Raw genomic sequence first — 14,162 nt, forward strand, 5'->3', positions numbered from 1 at the left:
TTACAATCCACACAGTTCTGCTAAACATATGGGCTAGAATCTCTTGGGATAAAATATTCCCGCATGATCATACATCCGTAAACTAATAATAATAACATTTTTTAATGCAGGATATCCTGTAATTGATCAGAGCTTCCAATAGGTTAAAACTGGACGAAACAAATTTTATATAGTTTGTTTTAGTTATTATTTGAACAAATTGTGCATGTTTCACTGATAGTACGGGGTTAAAGAGAAAGAATGAAGAGAATCCTGTTGCAGCTCCAGAACGATGCTAATTCATAAGATAATTATCTAATGTGTTAGTCCTAGTTTTATTGAACCAACATTGATACTTCTCTGATCTAAAAACAAGTTCTTTCGGCATATTGGTATTTGCAATGCATTAAACACATTAAAAAAAGAATAAAAAAGAAAGAAAAACAAAAAAAAACTTTAGTAGTTCCTTCAGGCGGAAAGCAGACAGGTAGAATCCGGAGGTGCTTAGAAGAAAACGAAAAAGGAAAATAATTTTCATCCATTCCTTCCTATAGATGCATATGGGCAGACGAATTTTACTATTTGGCAACAATGTTTGCTTCGTGATTAAGAGCGGAGAAGAACACACGGTTCAGTGAAGCACCCTCAAGCTAGGCCTACCTATCATCTTGAGGCGACCAGTTGCTCGTTATCGCCAACAGGCGGCAGTTGTGGCGCACTGAGTAGATTGTAGCCCGCGTCTTCTGCTACTTCGGTTACCACAGTGATAGCCGTCAAGTCGAAGCGCGTTGGTTGTGGTTTGTGCTTGTAGTTCAAGTGGCTCTGGTGGTGGAACGCAAGTGGAGGTGCGAATGTTTGTAAATAGGTTTCTTCGGCGGCCGCATGGCAAAAGCATAATGTCAAAATCGTGATACAGTGAGTTACGTTGGTGCATTTACGTTAGCACAGCAGTGGAAAAGTGTTAAAATACTGAAATATCAAACGGCGAAAATTTTCTTGTGTTAAAATACTCAAAAATATATACATATTATTTTATAAAAATGAACAAGTGAGTTTGACGTTTTTTTGTAGAGATAGATCTGAGGAGCAATGTTGGCTACAAACAACGTGGTAAGTTTATTTTTATTCTAAGAAAGACAGACGGAGAAGGATATTTTCAGTCAGAACCCAAACTCAATATATGCTACTAGTTTACTTATTACTCACAATTGTCGACCACATTAAAGTTCAGCGTGTACGTAAAACTACTGTGTATAAATAACATAATTTTATTGGTATTGATAAATTATCCTTAACCTTTAAAAATATGCAGGTTGAGAAGAGATTTGCATAGATTTGGACATATTGCAGAGGTTTTGTTTAGTTTAACATCCCATGATTATGCACCGACGTTAAGGGATACAGTAATGATGAGATGGATAAAATTATGCAATGACGAAAATGGGAGGAAACGGAAGAGCGCTAAGAAAGCCCACACATATATAGTGTTCGTCTACCACTAAGGCTACTTCACGAGAGCTGAGATCGAACCAAGGACCCCATGCGCCAGAGATAAGTGCTGTACCACTGAGCCACCACAGCTCTAAGAGTATGTATGAGTACATGAAAAAACTATAATGTGTAAGAATTTATGCTTACAGCATACATTAAATTAAAGGAATAACGCAACAATAATCGGATATATTTTACGTCTTCGAGTAGCCCCCGTTTAAGGGTACTACAGGTGCACTGAACCTGTCTGCTACCTCCTGCATTTAGCGGTTCCATCTCCCACCTTGTCAGTGAGTTAGATTCTTATTTATTTTATCAGCATGTTTCAGATTCAAAACTAAATAAATAAATGTAAATAAGCTATCAGAATAAGAGTTCTTAAAGCATTAGGATTTTTCCAGAGAATAATCATAAATAAACGAATGAATAAATAACACTTCCTGACCAGAGCTTAAAACACTTATTTATTAAAACGAAAACAAAGTGTTACAGTTTTAAGAATTCATCGTAATCTTTATCAGACAGTCAACCAGACCAGACTGAGTCTCTGATGAAGACAACGTTAGGTTGTTAAAACTGTAACATTTTATTTTGGTTTTAATAAATAAATATATTAAGCTCTGATCAGAAAGTGTGAGTTATTTATGTAATAAGTTCCAAAGTGACAGTGAATAGAGTTACAAATGAATGATATACTTATTTTTAGTCACTATTTATATACAATCCTATTTTGTACGTGCAGTGAAAATTGTTTCATTACTTACAGAAGTTATTTTCGTTCACATCTAATATCCGCTGAATCAATTTTCTTTCAGTTTTTGGATTTCCTATCATGCGGGAAACTGAAAAATTATTGGAATTATTGGCATTACTTGTTTTTTGTGATGCATGCTCATCTGCATTTTCTTAGATTAAACACTTCTTCATTCAATATTAGATTTCAGTGCTACACTTATTTTTGAACTGAAAATCTAGCGTGTTACGATCTCACTACTATATAGGAAGGAAAAAGCACAAGTTATATATGTTGACAGTGAACAAATTTTTCCTGGACTATACGAAGGAAAAAATTTAATTTAATAGAACACCTTTAATCAATTCATCAGCGGGGGAGGGTCACGGTGACTCAGTGGTAGACTGCTTATCTCTTGTGTGTGGGGTTCCTGGTACGATCTCCGGCCAAGTAAATTTGTGGTGGACAACATCATGTCCGTGAGTTTTCTCGGGCCATTCTCACATTCTCATTCCACCAACACTTCCATCATCATTCACTTACCTTAATCATCCATCTTCCTTAGTCTAACAGGCATAATCGTGGGACGTTAAACTAAAATATTTCATTTCGTTTCATTTCAATTCATCAATGAGACAGTACTCCATGAGATCTTGCAACTACCAGAGTGGTAGTGTAGTGGTTCGATCTTTGTTTTATTATCCGATATTGTAATGAACACGTATTATTTGTGGCGTAACATTACTACAGTACGAAAAGGAAAAGTGAGGATCATTTTCTGGACATATCCATTTCTCATTTCAGTGAGTGTTTCTGAGAGATATCACATTGGTAAAAGTACTATTGCTACAAGCTGAAACTATCACTACAAACCATCCTACAATAATTTTTACGTGCATAATTTCATCTTCTTACCTTAGTTTGTAGCGATAAAATGTTCATTTTTGCCGATGTGACCTCCCTCAAGAACCGCCTCTGATTGTGATTATTATTATTATTATTATTATTATTATTATTATTATTATTATTATTATTATTATTATTATTATTATTATTATTATTATTATTATTATATCATGATAGATTACATTTCTTATTTAAAAGTAACTAATAATGAACATTTTAAAACTATGACGGAATTCCTTACTTCCACCCACAGTTGCTGTACTGGCTAGTGAGCGCGAATTTTGTATATGCAGTCCCAGGTTCGATTCCCGGTGTGAAAACATTAAATGCATTTGCAATGGTTTGGATTCATGCCTCATATAGCCACAGTGCTTAAAACGGACGTCAAATTTTAGCAAACTTATTTATTTCAACACTTCAACAAACTTAGCACTAAGCTTTCAAACAACTTTTTTGACATTTCGGACGAATAGTCTTACTTTAATATATTTTTCTGTGTTTTTCATTTATTTACAGCCATCCACAAATTTAGAATTTTATTTTTAATTCACAGTGAGTTGCTAAATAATTAGAGAGCATGGAGGAAGAAACACACGTGTTTATTTTCAAAAGGCGATAGTCAGAGATGAGTTGGAGCTGGTTTATAAAAGCTCTTGGTAAAATGGGATAATTGTCCTGAGCCTTTTGACCAAAAGAAGGAAATAAATAATAGCTCATCTGCGTGATTTGTTTGTTGGTAGTTTAACGTTCCTTTTGAACGCCTAAATTATGTAAGTCCTCCAGTTTAACACGTGGTTCAAACCAAACATACCGATTCTGGTAGAAGCCGCTGTGGATTAGGGGTAGTGTGTTCGCCTCTGGTGCGTGAGGTTCCTGGTTCAATCCCAGCTCGCGCTAAGTGGACTTTGTGGTGGAAAAACACTGTGTGTGGGGGTTTTCGCGGGCTTCTTCCGTTTCCTCCCACATTATTCGTTCTACCATTGCATTCATTTCTCATCATCACCGTCGCCAGCCTAAACGTGGGACAAGCTTTCATTTTATTTCATGTTTTACCGAATCTGGGCCTAAAACGAGAATGTTGTCATTTATCCAGAAGGGATCTTTTGCTGTAACTACAAACAAAAAATGGATACATATCCGTATATGTCCCATGTCACAAAGAATTAGTATAATGAGAATGTGAGAGGAAACGGTAGATCTTTGAAAAAACACAGGCATGATGCCTAGCACAAACTTACATTGTTTGCGCTTGAACTAGGAACCTCTTCAGTTAGAAATGAACTCTCTACCATTGAGCTATCGTGCCTCCTCGATTTGTTCGGGATCTGTAATATTTCTCACGTTGATTGATAATGACATAGAGTTTTACAATAAGCAGTATTAGAAACCTCTGTTTCGTTTGTTGCATAATAATTTGTATAAAGTATAGTATCGTTGAAAAATGGGTATGAGGCTATAATATTCCTTTCCTTTAAGAAAAAAAAATAAAAAAAAAAATAAAAATGGAATGATGGGTTGACTTGGGCAGAATTTAAGCTGCAGAAACCATTTCTTCTTTAAAGATGATCTAAAATATTTGCGTTAGAAGGCTTGTATCCATTCTTCTTGGCCGCTATATTAAGTCAAGATTGTGATAGTGTCCTTCATTTCTCAGTTATTTTGGCTAATATGAAAATAGTGGGCAGGGTAACAATCATTTTTCTCAACGTCACAATGTATGGGTTGGTACTAGCTACACGCTACTTGACAATTTTTGAGTGCAAACCAGTTTTCGACCATCATATCTATTATAGTAATATGTCTCGCTTCAAATGCGGGTGGCTGATAAAGAGCTTTCACTCTTTCAGAGACCTTGACGCTTAGTGTATTAATTTTTGTATTTTCGTCATAAGAAACTCACGTGAGACAGCAATTCTTGTTAAGTGAGATAATGCTAATCTTTTTAACTATGGGCCTCATTGTACGCGTTTTTAAAGTTTTTTTTTATTTAGAGAACCTAGATTTTTCTTTTGCCGTCTCTTAATTTAAGAATACTATGGTAAAGTATTTAATTTTTAAAATACAAGTAGTTTGCAATAGTTTTTATTAGGATTTGAAAGGTCTTTATATAGGTACCCTTCAATTTCATAATTGAATATTTCATTCGCTGCTTGGTTAATTAGAATTTAACGTCCTTCTTGAGCACCGAGGCTATCAGTGTATGGTGGAATCCAAAGTACCGTAATTCGTTGCTAATTTCAAAGCTTTTCCATCAGGGATCGAACCGAAGGCCCTGTGCACTAAAGGCGCACACCATAGCCACTATACCTAAGGAAAAGGTCACTGATTCTTTCATTAAGTCTAAGAACAATATCTTCTTCTTCTTCTTCTTCTTCTTCTTATTATTATTATTATTATTATTATTATTATTATTATTATTATTATTATTATTATTATTATTATTATTATTATTATTATTATTATTTCTTTCTTCTTAGTAGTTAAGTGACACTATCAATTTAATGTGCTTCCTCTTTTCGAAATGGTCTTCATTGTTTCACAATTCCTCGTTAAGTTTTATTTCATGGTATAATTATTTTTGTGATCCAAAATGTTTCTCGCGTTAAACGTTTAATATGCTAAACGTTTTGATAAGCATTCTAACGCCTTTTGTGAATAATGTTCCGTAAATCGTTTTCTGTAAATAGTTAAACATTTTGACGACTAAATGATTAATAACGTTCACTAATGTATACACTTTCAATCTCATGACTTTGTGGTAGTTTGTAAACATTAGTGGAGGGTTTAAACTTAACATTCATTTTTAATATAACAATGAAGTCATTCCCACACCATGTTACATAAAAAAACACGGGTGACCTCAATTAACAATGCCTAATTTAATTCATTTTCCTCAGAGACCTTAATCTCAATGATAATCTTTTAATTTTTCTCTGTAATGTGAACTTTTCTCAATTACTTTAAACTATTAGTTCGTTGTGCTGGTCCGACATCGTATCTCACATTATAGGCATTGAAAGAGTAAAATTTTGGTGAAAACAAACTACGAAAAAGAAAACAAATTTACTGGAAAACGCGGAAGGGTGTTAAAAACTATTATTATTTTTAATACGATCACTACTACAATAGTGAGAATAATGGTTCCACAAACACATATCTAAACCAGGCCCGTAGCTAGATGTGTGGCCAAAGGGGACACAGCCTCTCTGAAACCTACTGTTATTTCGTAAAAAATAAAGAGCCAAAAAATGTGAGGTGAACTCACATTAGCCTCATCTTCCCGGAAAAGAAATCTCGGTCCCCTCTCTTAGTGTTCTTGCTATGGCCATGACCTAGACTGCCATTAAACAAAAGCATATGCGAATGGCGAATTTACATTTTGTGGGCTAATTGAGATTGTAATCAGAAATTCAACTCGAGATCATTTTGGAAATACAAGTATTTCCTCTTAGTTGATAGAATTCTGTATATTTTTAAAGCAGAATATTGAGTGTGTTTCAAAACAACACCGACAACGTTTAGGAGGTGATTCCTGATACCGAGATAAGACGAAAAGTGTACACTATCCTGGGTGCACAAATGCTTCCTTTCGAAGTTATAGGCTGCTGAAAACATGAAAAAAATGAAGTTTAATGGTACATAGCTCCAAAACTATGGGATCTACTGTAGTCGGGTCAAGACTTTATGTAGGAACTAGTATGTGCCCTATCTAAATATCAATGTTTTTAGAATCCTGCGGTACTTCCACAACAATTTCTATAGAGGTAGTTAGTATTTCAAATTATTTGCCCGTAGCCAAACTCCCTCGATAAAAATTGTTGCGTTAGTACCTTAGGATTCTGAAATATGTATTTTTGGATAGCGCACATATTAGTTCCTAAGTGATGTCTTGACCCGACTACAGTAGGTCCCACAGTTTTGGAGCTATGCACCATTAAACTTCATTTTTCCATATTTCCGGCAGCCTATAACTCCGAACGGAAGCATTTGTGCACCCAAGTTGGTCTATACATTTTGTCCTATCTCGGTGTCAGGAATCACCTCCCAAACGTTGTCGGTGTTGTTTAGAAACACCCTGTATTAAATATTCCGCATGTTTTGTATGTTGCTTGTGGAATATGAAATAATGATTGGAGTATCAAAGCCTTTTATTTGCTACCATCTTCACATGGCAGCAGGGGTATGATTTAAAAAGAAAAAAAGAAAGCAAGAAAGATAAAAACAGTCAGAAACATGAGCCATAAGTATAGATAAAGATAACTGAATTTGAGTTCTCTCGCATTCCAGACGAGGATACGACTATTTTCACTACTCTGTAGTTTTTTTTTTCTCGTCTCATGTGTTGAATTTCTTGCTTAGTATGTGATGAATTGCAACGTCATTGGAAGTTGAGGTAGCCACGTAAAAGACTACTCTCACATCAACTCCAGTACAATGTGTGCTAGTCATTCAGTGTGACCTCTCTAGGAGACATGGCCTTTCAATCTCCGTTAGCTTTTGGCATGCGTGTTGCCTACCTTGTTTACCCTTTCTCTTTCTCAGAAAGAATAATTACTCATGAGGGTATTACGGCGTCAGGAAAAAAAGAAGTAGCTATATGTTAAGTAAATTTTTGCACAAGATGCTTTACAAAATATTTTTTTAAAAATGTTATCTATATTCTGTTTTTTTTTCGTTTATGTTTCCTCTATGTTTAGGGTGCTATGATTGTTCAATGGTAGAGCGTAAAATTCCGCACTGCAAGATCGTGAGTTTGAGCCTAAGTTGCGACATGTAATATTTATGGTAGACAAACAATATATTGCCCGTTTGATCACTTCCTAGTTACTTCGTCATTCACTTGTTATTTGTTGTTGTCAACTTAACTAACGGAGTGACATCAGGACAATAAACTTCGGAATTACTTTGATTTCACCATTATGTGTGGATTTTCTTACGTTGTGACCCTTACCAGCATTTAAGTTGCCAACATTGTGGGTTACACAGCCATGCCGTGTAGCTTAAGTTAAAATATGACCATTGGAACTATTAATTTTACTTTTCGGACCAATAATACTCGCCTCGTTTCCTGTTTCACAGTAACCTTAAGAAAGGAGCAAAGTTTTATTTTTGTTTTACTTTAAAAAAAAGAAACAACAAATAGAACTACCAACCAAAAGCAGCGTTAAATGCTGGGACTTGAAAGAAATTAAGACTACATTGATGGTTTTGCAATTTTTAATTCTTTTCTTGTAAGAACTAACTAACTAACTAACTCTGTGGCCTAAGGAACCCGGAGGTTCAATGCTGCGTTCACAAAAGCTCACCATTGACTTCTATCCTCGGCCAAGTGGACCCAGTTTCTACTTTGTAGCCTATTTCCGCGAGATCAATCTTAAAATTGTCCTCCCACCTGCGCCTAGGTCTTCGTGAGATCCTTTCCCGATTGGATTTCCAGTTAAAACTTCGAATTCCATTCTCGCTATATGATCTGTTCACCTAAGCCTCCTAGATTTAATGACCCTAACAATGTTTGGTAAACGATATAAATTATGTAGTTCCTCGTTATGAATTTTTCTTGAAGGGAATGAAATATACATTGATAGATTTGCAATTTTTAAATCATTTTTTCGTTCTCTGTGCTAAAAATTTATATTTGTTTAAATCACGTCAGCTATAATAAAATCATTCAGCGATCTCTAGACTGCAGAGCTTGTGTTCTAAACTTAAATAGGCATTCAGTGGTAATAATAGTTCGTTTTCCCAGTTTCTGTTCCATTCGATTTCGAAATAGTGTATATTTATTTCCTCTGAATGTTTTATAATGTATAGTCATTAATTATTACCGAATGATTTTTCTGAATACTGTTCATAGGAATTTATATTACTATTCAAATTCAATTAAGTACTCTTACGGATTGTTAGAATGGCCTGAGAAAGTATTCATACTAGACGTTGCTGTAACATGGACAGAACTGATGTACTTGTTAAAGGAAAATACAATAGATCTCATAAACTAAATTATCTATAATACTGTCTAAGTGGGACTTTTTTGGAGGGAGAAATATTGTTTTTATAACTTTTGTGTCCATATAACCAGATTATTGCGCTTTGGTTTTGACACTTATTTCGTTTTCATGGTTGGTTGGTTGATTTGGAACTCAGCGTCCCTTTTAACATCGAAGTTATATGAGACAAAGACCTACAACTTAACGTGGAATCCTAATCACATGATCACCCACTGTGAATTGAATCCGAGACAGCCGCTCCAAAGGCAATCACATTAACCATATAGCCACGAGAGAGCTCGATTAATTTGTTTCTTGGTGTTAATAAAATGATAAACTTTGTATGAGATGTTGATTAATTACATGTGATGAATTTTCACTCACACTGATTAATAGTTCTGGAGACTGGCCTTTACTTTTATTCGAGTACTTTTTCTTTTCCACATACAGACGAAACACATTTTTTAACTTTAAACCTTTCGGTACACAGTAACAATTGTAATGGTATTTTGCCAACTGCTTCAGAGCTTGGGGAAGGTAGAACTAACATGCATTTTTGCCTTACTTTACCAGTGTCAATTTTACAGTTAGAATAAAAGAAAAAAACGAACAAGAATCCCCAAGATTCTTACATTCTTTAAACAATCATAACTCATTAAACTCACTGTCACTGCCGAGATATGTGAGCAGATAGAACATTCTCACCACATAATTGGAAGGTATCGGATTCAGGTTTTTCAGTTAGTCCTTATCATTATGTTTTTTTCTGGTAGTCTTATTCAGCTCCACCAGGCAAATTCAGAAATGATACTTAAGTTGTGGCTTTCTGAAAATTGTTTCTTAGTCCGCATACTTAGCTTATTTCATGCCGTTCATGAAATGAAATGAAATTTTTCATTTTTACGTCCCATGTGTATATCCAGTAGGCTAAATGAAATCGTGATGGAGAATAATTGAAATGGTGGAATGAAGAAAGTGGAAAGAGACGAGAGAACCTTGAGAAAACCCACTCATACGGTGTTTGTCTATCATAAGAGCCAATTAGCGCGAACTGGAATCAAAGCAGGGGCCCCAGGCATCAGAGGTGAACGCTCTACTACTGAGCCACCGTGGCTCTCATGTCATCCCTGTTATACATATTTTTGTTCAAAAGTTTAACTTTCATTTTTTTTCGTAGAACTTTCTATGTACATTAAATAAATAAATAAATATAAACACAATTATCTCTTCTAAATATTATTCTGCATGTTAAAATGTTATATTTATAGATGTGAGTTTTTAAGTTTCAAGTATTTTTAAACGATTTAAAAAAAAAAACAAAAACGAGAGAGAGAGGGTCTCAGTTTGTCCTGTATGTATGCATGTAGGGATGTACGCGATTATATTGAGAACCATTGGTCATATTTCGATGCGGTTTTCACAAATTGAATAAGATATTCTCAAGGAACGTTTACACGTATGAAATATTAAAAAAAAACTAATTAATTCAACTAAAGAATCAAACAATTCCTGCAATGTCCAATGAAAGGAAACATATCCTAAATATTCTGCAACCAAGTATCCAACAAAGTAGAGCGGGCTGCTTACATCCAAGGAGTAAGAACCATTTTTTAGTCAGCTTACTCCAAATGATTTTAACATTGATTATGGTTGCTGAGTTTACTACTGATGGCATGACAGTTCACATGTCAGTTTTGCTCAACTTTTGCCACAATATTATCCAAGCTTTCTGTGGTTGGTCGCCCATTGCGAGGAGCGTCTTGGACATGAACATTTCCAGAACGAAAGCGAATGTTTTACTAATCTTTGTGTCTATGTTTTTTGTTTGAAGTGCCTACAATAAATACCCGCAATCTACTAATAACGAACCTATAGGGAGTCGCGATGGCTCATTTGTAGAGCACTTACATCTGGTTTCAAGAGATTTGATCCCAAGCCATGTTTCGTGACAGACGACATTAAAAGAGAGAGGAGAGAGAGATTCAAATATGAGGACAGAGAGGAATACATTCACATATGCAAGGTTAGAATTGGATAACCAAATGATCGAACAACACCAATAAGGACTGAGGTGTGAATTTTACTGAGACGTCTCTCACAGTATTTTGTAAACACGATACACAGAACCACGATTTGTTGTGAACTGAATAAATATAGGAAGACTACACAACTGTGTGAGAGTCGAGAAGTAACTCAATGATAAACGCTAAACTTTTATGTCATTTTGTTTAAACTGAAATTTGCAAGAGGTGAAACTTCAAACGCTCTTCTTCCGGGTTTCTTTTCTGGAGATTTTAAGAATGAAATCAATTCACATTGCCCCTCTATAGGCCTGGTATATTTAAATGCTAATGAAATTCAAGGTGTCTGCATTTAGACTAAAGAAGTGGTTTCCAACCTTTTTTTGACTGACGTTAAACTTTAATGAATGCCTATAGCATCGCGAGTTACTTGGTGACTTTTTATATTAATAATAATATAGATTATAATAATTCAAGACTATCTATATATGTATAAAAATGAAAGTAACTATGTTTGTGACTTAATAACTCTTGAACCACCCGACCGATCGTGATCAAGTTTTCTACATAGATGAGGTTCAGGGCTGGGATGTTTTTTATCATATCTTTTTGACTGTGCAACTTAGGGATGGGATATAAAGACATAACCGATATTAGTGTCGAATGCATAGTTTTAGGGGTCACTGAGACGAACAGTGAGACTTTCGATGCAATTTAAATCCAAATTCAGCCTTCAATAGTACTCCTAAGCGAGGATGGTGACATGTAAATAATAATAATAATAAAATAACCTAGTGTCGAATTCATAGTTTTTGAGGTCCCTAAGTTGATTGGTGATAGTTTTGGTGCTTTTTATGTCCAAAATGGAAAGTATTCTTTCCGTGCGAAGAACAGGCATTCTGATAGTAAGTTTCTATAGAGTAGGTCTACTGGCTCTATGTAGTATTGAGCATTGTCGCTTGTAGCTGGAGCGTTAAATAGAACAGTTTATCTCATTATTGATTTTAACTAATTTTTAATAGCCTCATGGTTTAAATTCTAAAATTTTATGACACTCTTTATGAGACACCGGTTGAGAATCATTGGACTAAAGCATGAAGGGAGAACAGATCACCAAGTATTATTTAAGAAAAATCAAATTAGTTCAATTTTGAATGGCGGATTACCAGATGTTGCCCATGTTAACTACAATTTTACCACCAATGGCATGTCAAAGAATATTCCAGAAACTTCGTAACTATGAAGCTGAACAGAAGTGACAAGCTTTCATTCTATATTGCGTATGAAGTCTGGAAGTGTAAGAGCTGAAGATGGAATTTGGGTAACTCATACTCTTCAAAATAGACTTTTTATGCATGTGAGGATAAAGCAACAAATATTGAGCTTCGTTGTAAGTGGAATGCTTTGAGAAGGTCATAGGCATACATTGTTATTATTTTCAAGTTGTAGGCTCTACCTATATAGTCTTGCGGAACATGAACAAGGAGGAGTGGCTGTTTTGGAATAATTGTCAATATAGCAAAAAGTATCTGACTACATGGTTGAGCAAAACATGCTGCCAGTAGATATGCTTTTCTAACATCATTCCCATGGTAGGTGTTGACTGAGAGATTAGAAGAACGGAAGAGAAATAGATAAGGTACTGTTGCTCGAATGTGTTAACGTATTACATGTTGTACTAGATACTTGACTTCACGGATCGTTGATGCTATACTTGCTTTGAGAGGTAAATGTGATGCATTGTTGCCACATGTTCTTTTACATATATTAGGGGTGCAGAATTCGTGTGTTCTTAAATTATACCATACGTTTGAAGCACTAATACGGTCAATTTAGAAAGTTAAAATGTTTGAGGTGTCCACTGGTCTCCTTCATATTAATTTCGCGTTTATGAAAGTATTTTAGTATATATATATTAGTAAAGTACCCGTTGTTCGCATGGAAAGAGTAAGGTTTAATAAATATAAGATCGTAAATTTAAATATTGTAGAAATTGTTTCCTTTCACTGTCTGGATGGGAATTTTTTTGGAAATGATGTAAACTTCTATTTACTCACCTTTAATGGAGAATTATGTACCGAATTTCACACCACTGACTGAACCAAATCCTCATATTGGGCTTTTTCTGAATAAAAGAAAATAATCACTCTTTTCTCTCTTTGAGAGTGAAGTTTTTGATAACGATGAAAAACGTATTTCCTTATTTTAATTGTTAACAGTTTATATACTGACTCTTACATCTTCAACGTAAGTGAATCCGCACATTAGACATGTTTAAAATAAAGAAATGAGTATTTGAACTTCATAGAAGTTGAAGTTAACTCTGAAGGGAAGGAAGAAGCAAGTTAGTTGCTCAAATGATAAAATGAAAAGGGGAGTAAAATTGAAGTAACTAAAATTAAATACTCAAAATTCTGCATATACAATTTTCATTAAGAGCAAAAAAAAAAAAAAAAAAAAAATCGAGTTTGAGCGTTTCTCAAAATTTAACTCCCAAAGGGAGAATGAGACAAAATAATCCAAAATTGGAACATATTATTTGTTACTTTTCAAGTGTACCATATAAAGAAAGTAAAATTGGTATGTTATCAAATTGCCTCTTTGATACACAAAATACTAATATCTTAATAACTTTCACGTTTATTTTAGAAGTTCTGTCGAAGAAAAGAAATGAAATTTAACTGCTGTTAAATGTATCTTCTGAATCATTGGACATAAAGGCATGAAATACAGTGTAGGATACTATTTTATACACAAAATACAAACAACTTATTCGCTTATACAAATTTGGTATGTTGACTGATTCTTTCTTTATTTATGATATTTTGTCTACATTGTACCAGTTCGTTCCATCGTGTTGCTTGAAACAGGTCTGTTACTAAATGTACAATCAAGTCAGATTGTTAACAACTTATTGGCTCGTTGATTGATTCTTTGTTTCATTACCGGCGCTTTTATGTTATCGTGCAATACAAAACAGTTTTAACGCGAAGTTCCGCTGTTGAGAGATGTGAATATAGAAACACTGGTCACAAGACCTAAGAT

At 34.6% G+C, this 14,162-nt stretch overlaps 1 protein-coding gene across 3 annotated transcripts in view; it reads left to right on the top strand.

Annotated features, from left to right (window-relative positions):
- Positions 1-682: 682 nt before the first annotated feature.
- Positions 683-14,162, top strand: part of LOC145688374 (uncharacterized) — a 726,484-nt gene continuing 713,004 nt past the window's right edge. The window contains exon 1 of one of the 3 annotated variants that reach the window (XM_081762541.1): positions 683-1,089. In XM_081762541.1, the coding sequence (XP_081618667.1) occupies positions 1,069-1,089 (21 nt within the window). In that variant the 5' untranslated portion in view covers positions 683-1,068. The remainder of the gene's footprint in view (positions 1,090-14,162) is intronic. The other 2 variants (XM_081762538.1, XM_081762537.1) reach the window with 2 other exon arrangements.

The sequence above is a fragment of the Thermobia domestica genome, chromosome 6 (assembly GCF_964235325.1).
Source record: "Thermobia domestica chromosome 6, izTheDome1.hap1.1, whole genome shotgun sequence".
Classification (NCBI taxonomy): domain Eukaryota; kingdom Metazoa; phylum Arthropoda; class Insecta; order Zygentoma; family Lepismatidae; genus Thermobia; species Thermobia domestica.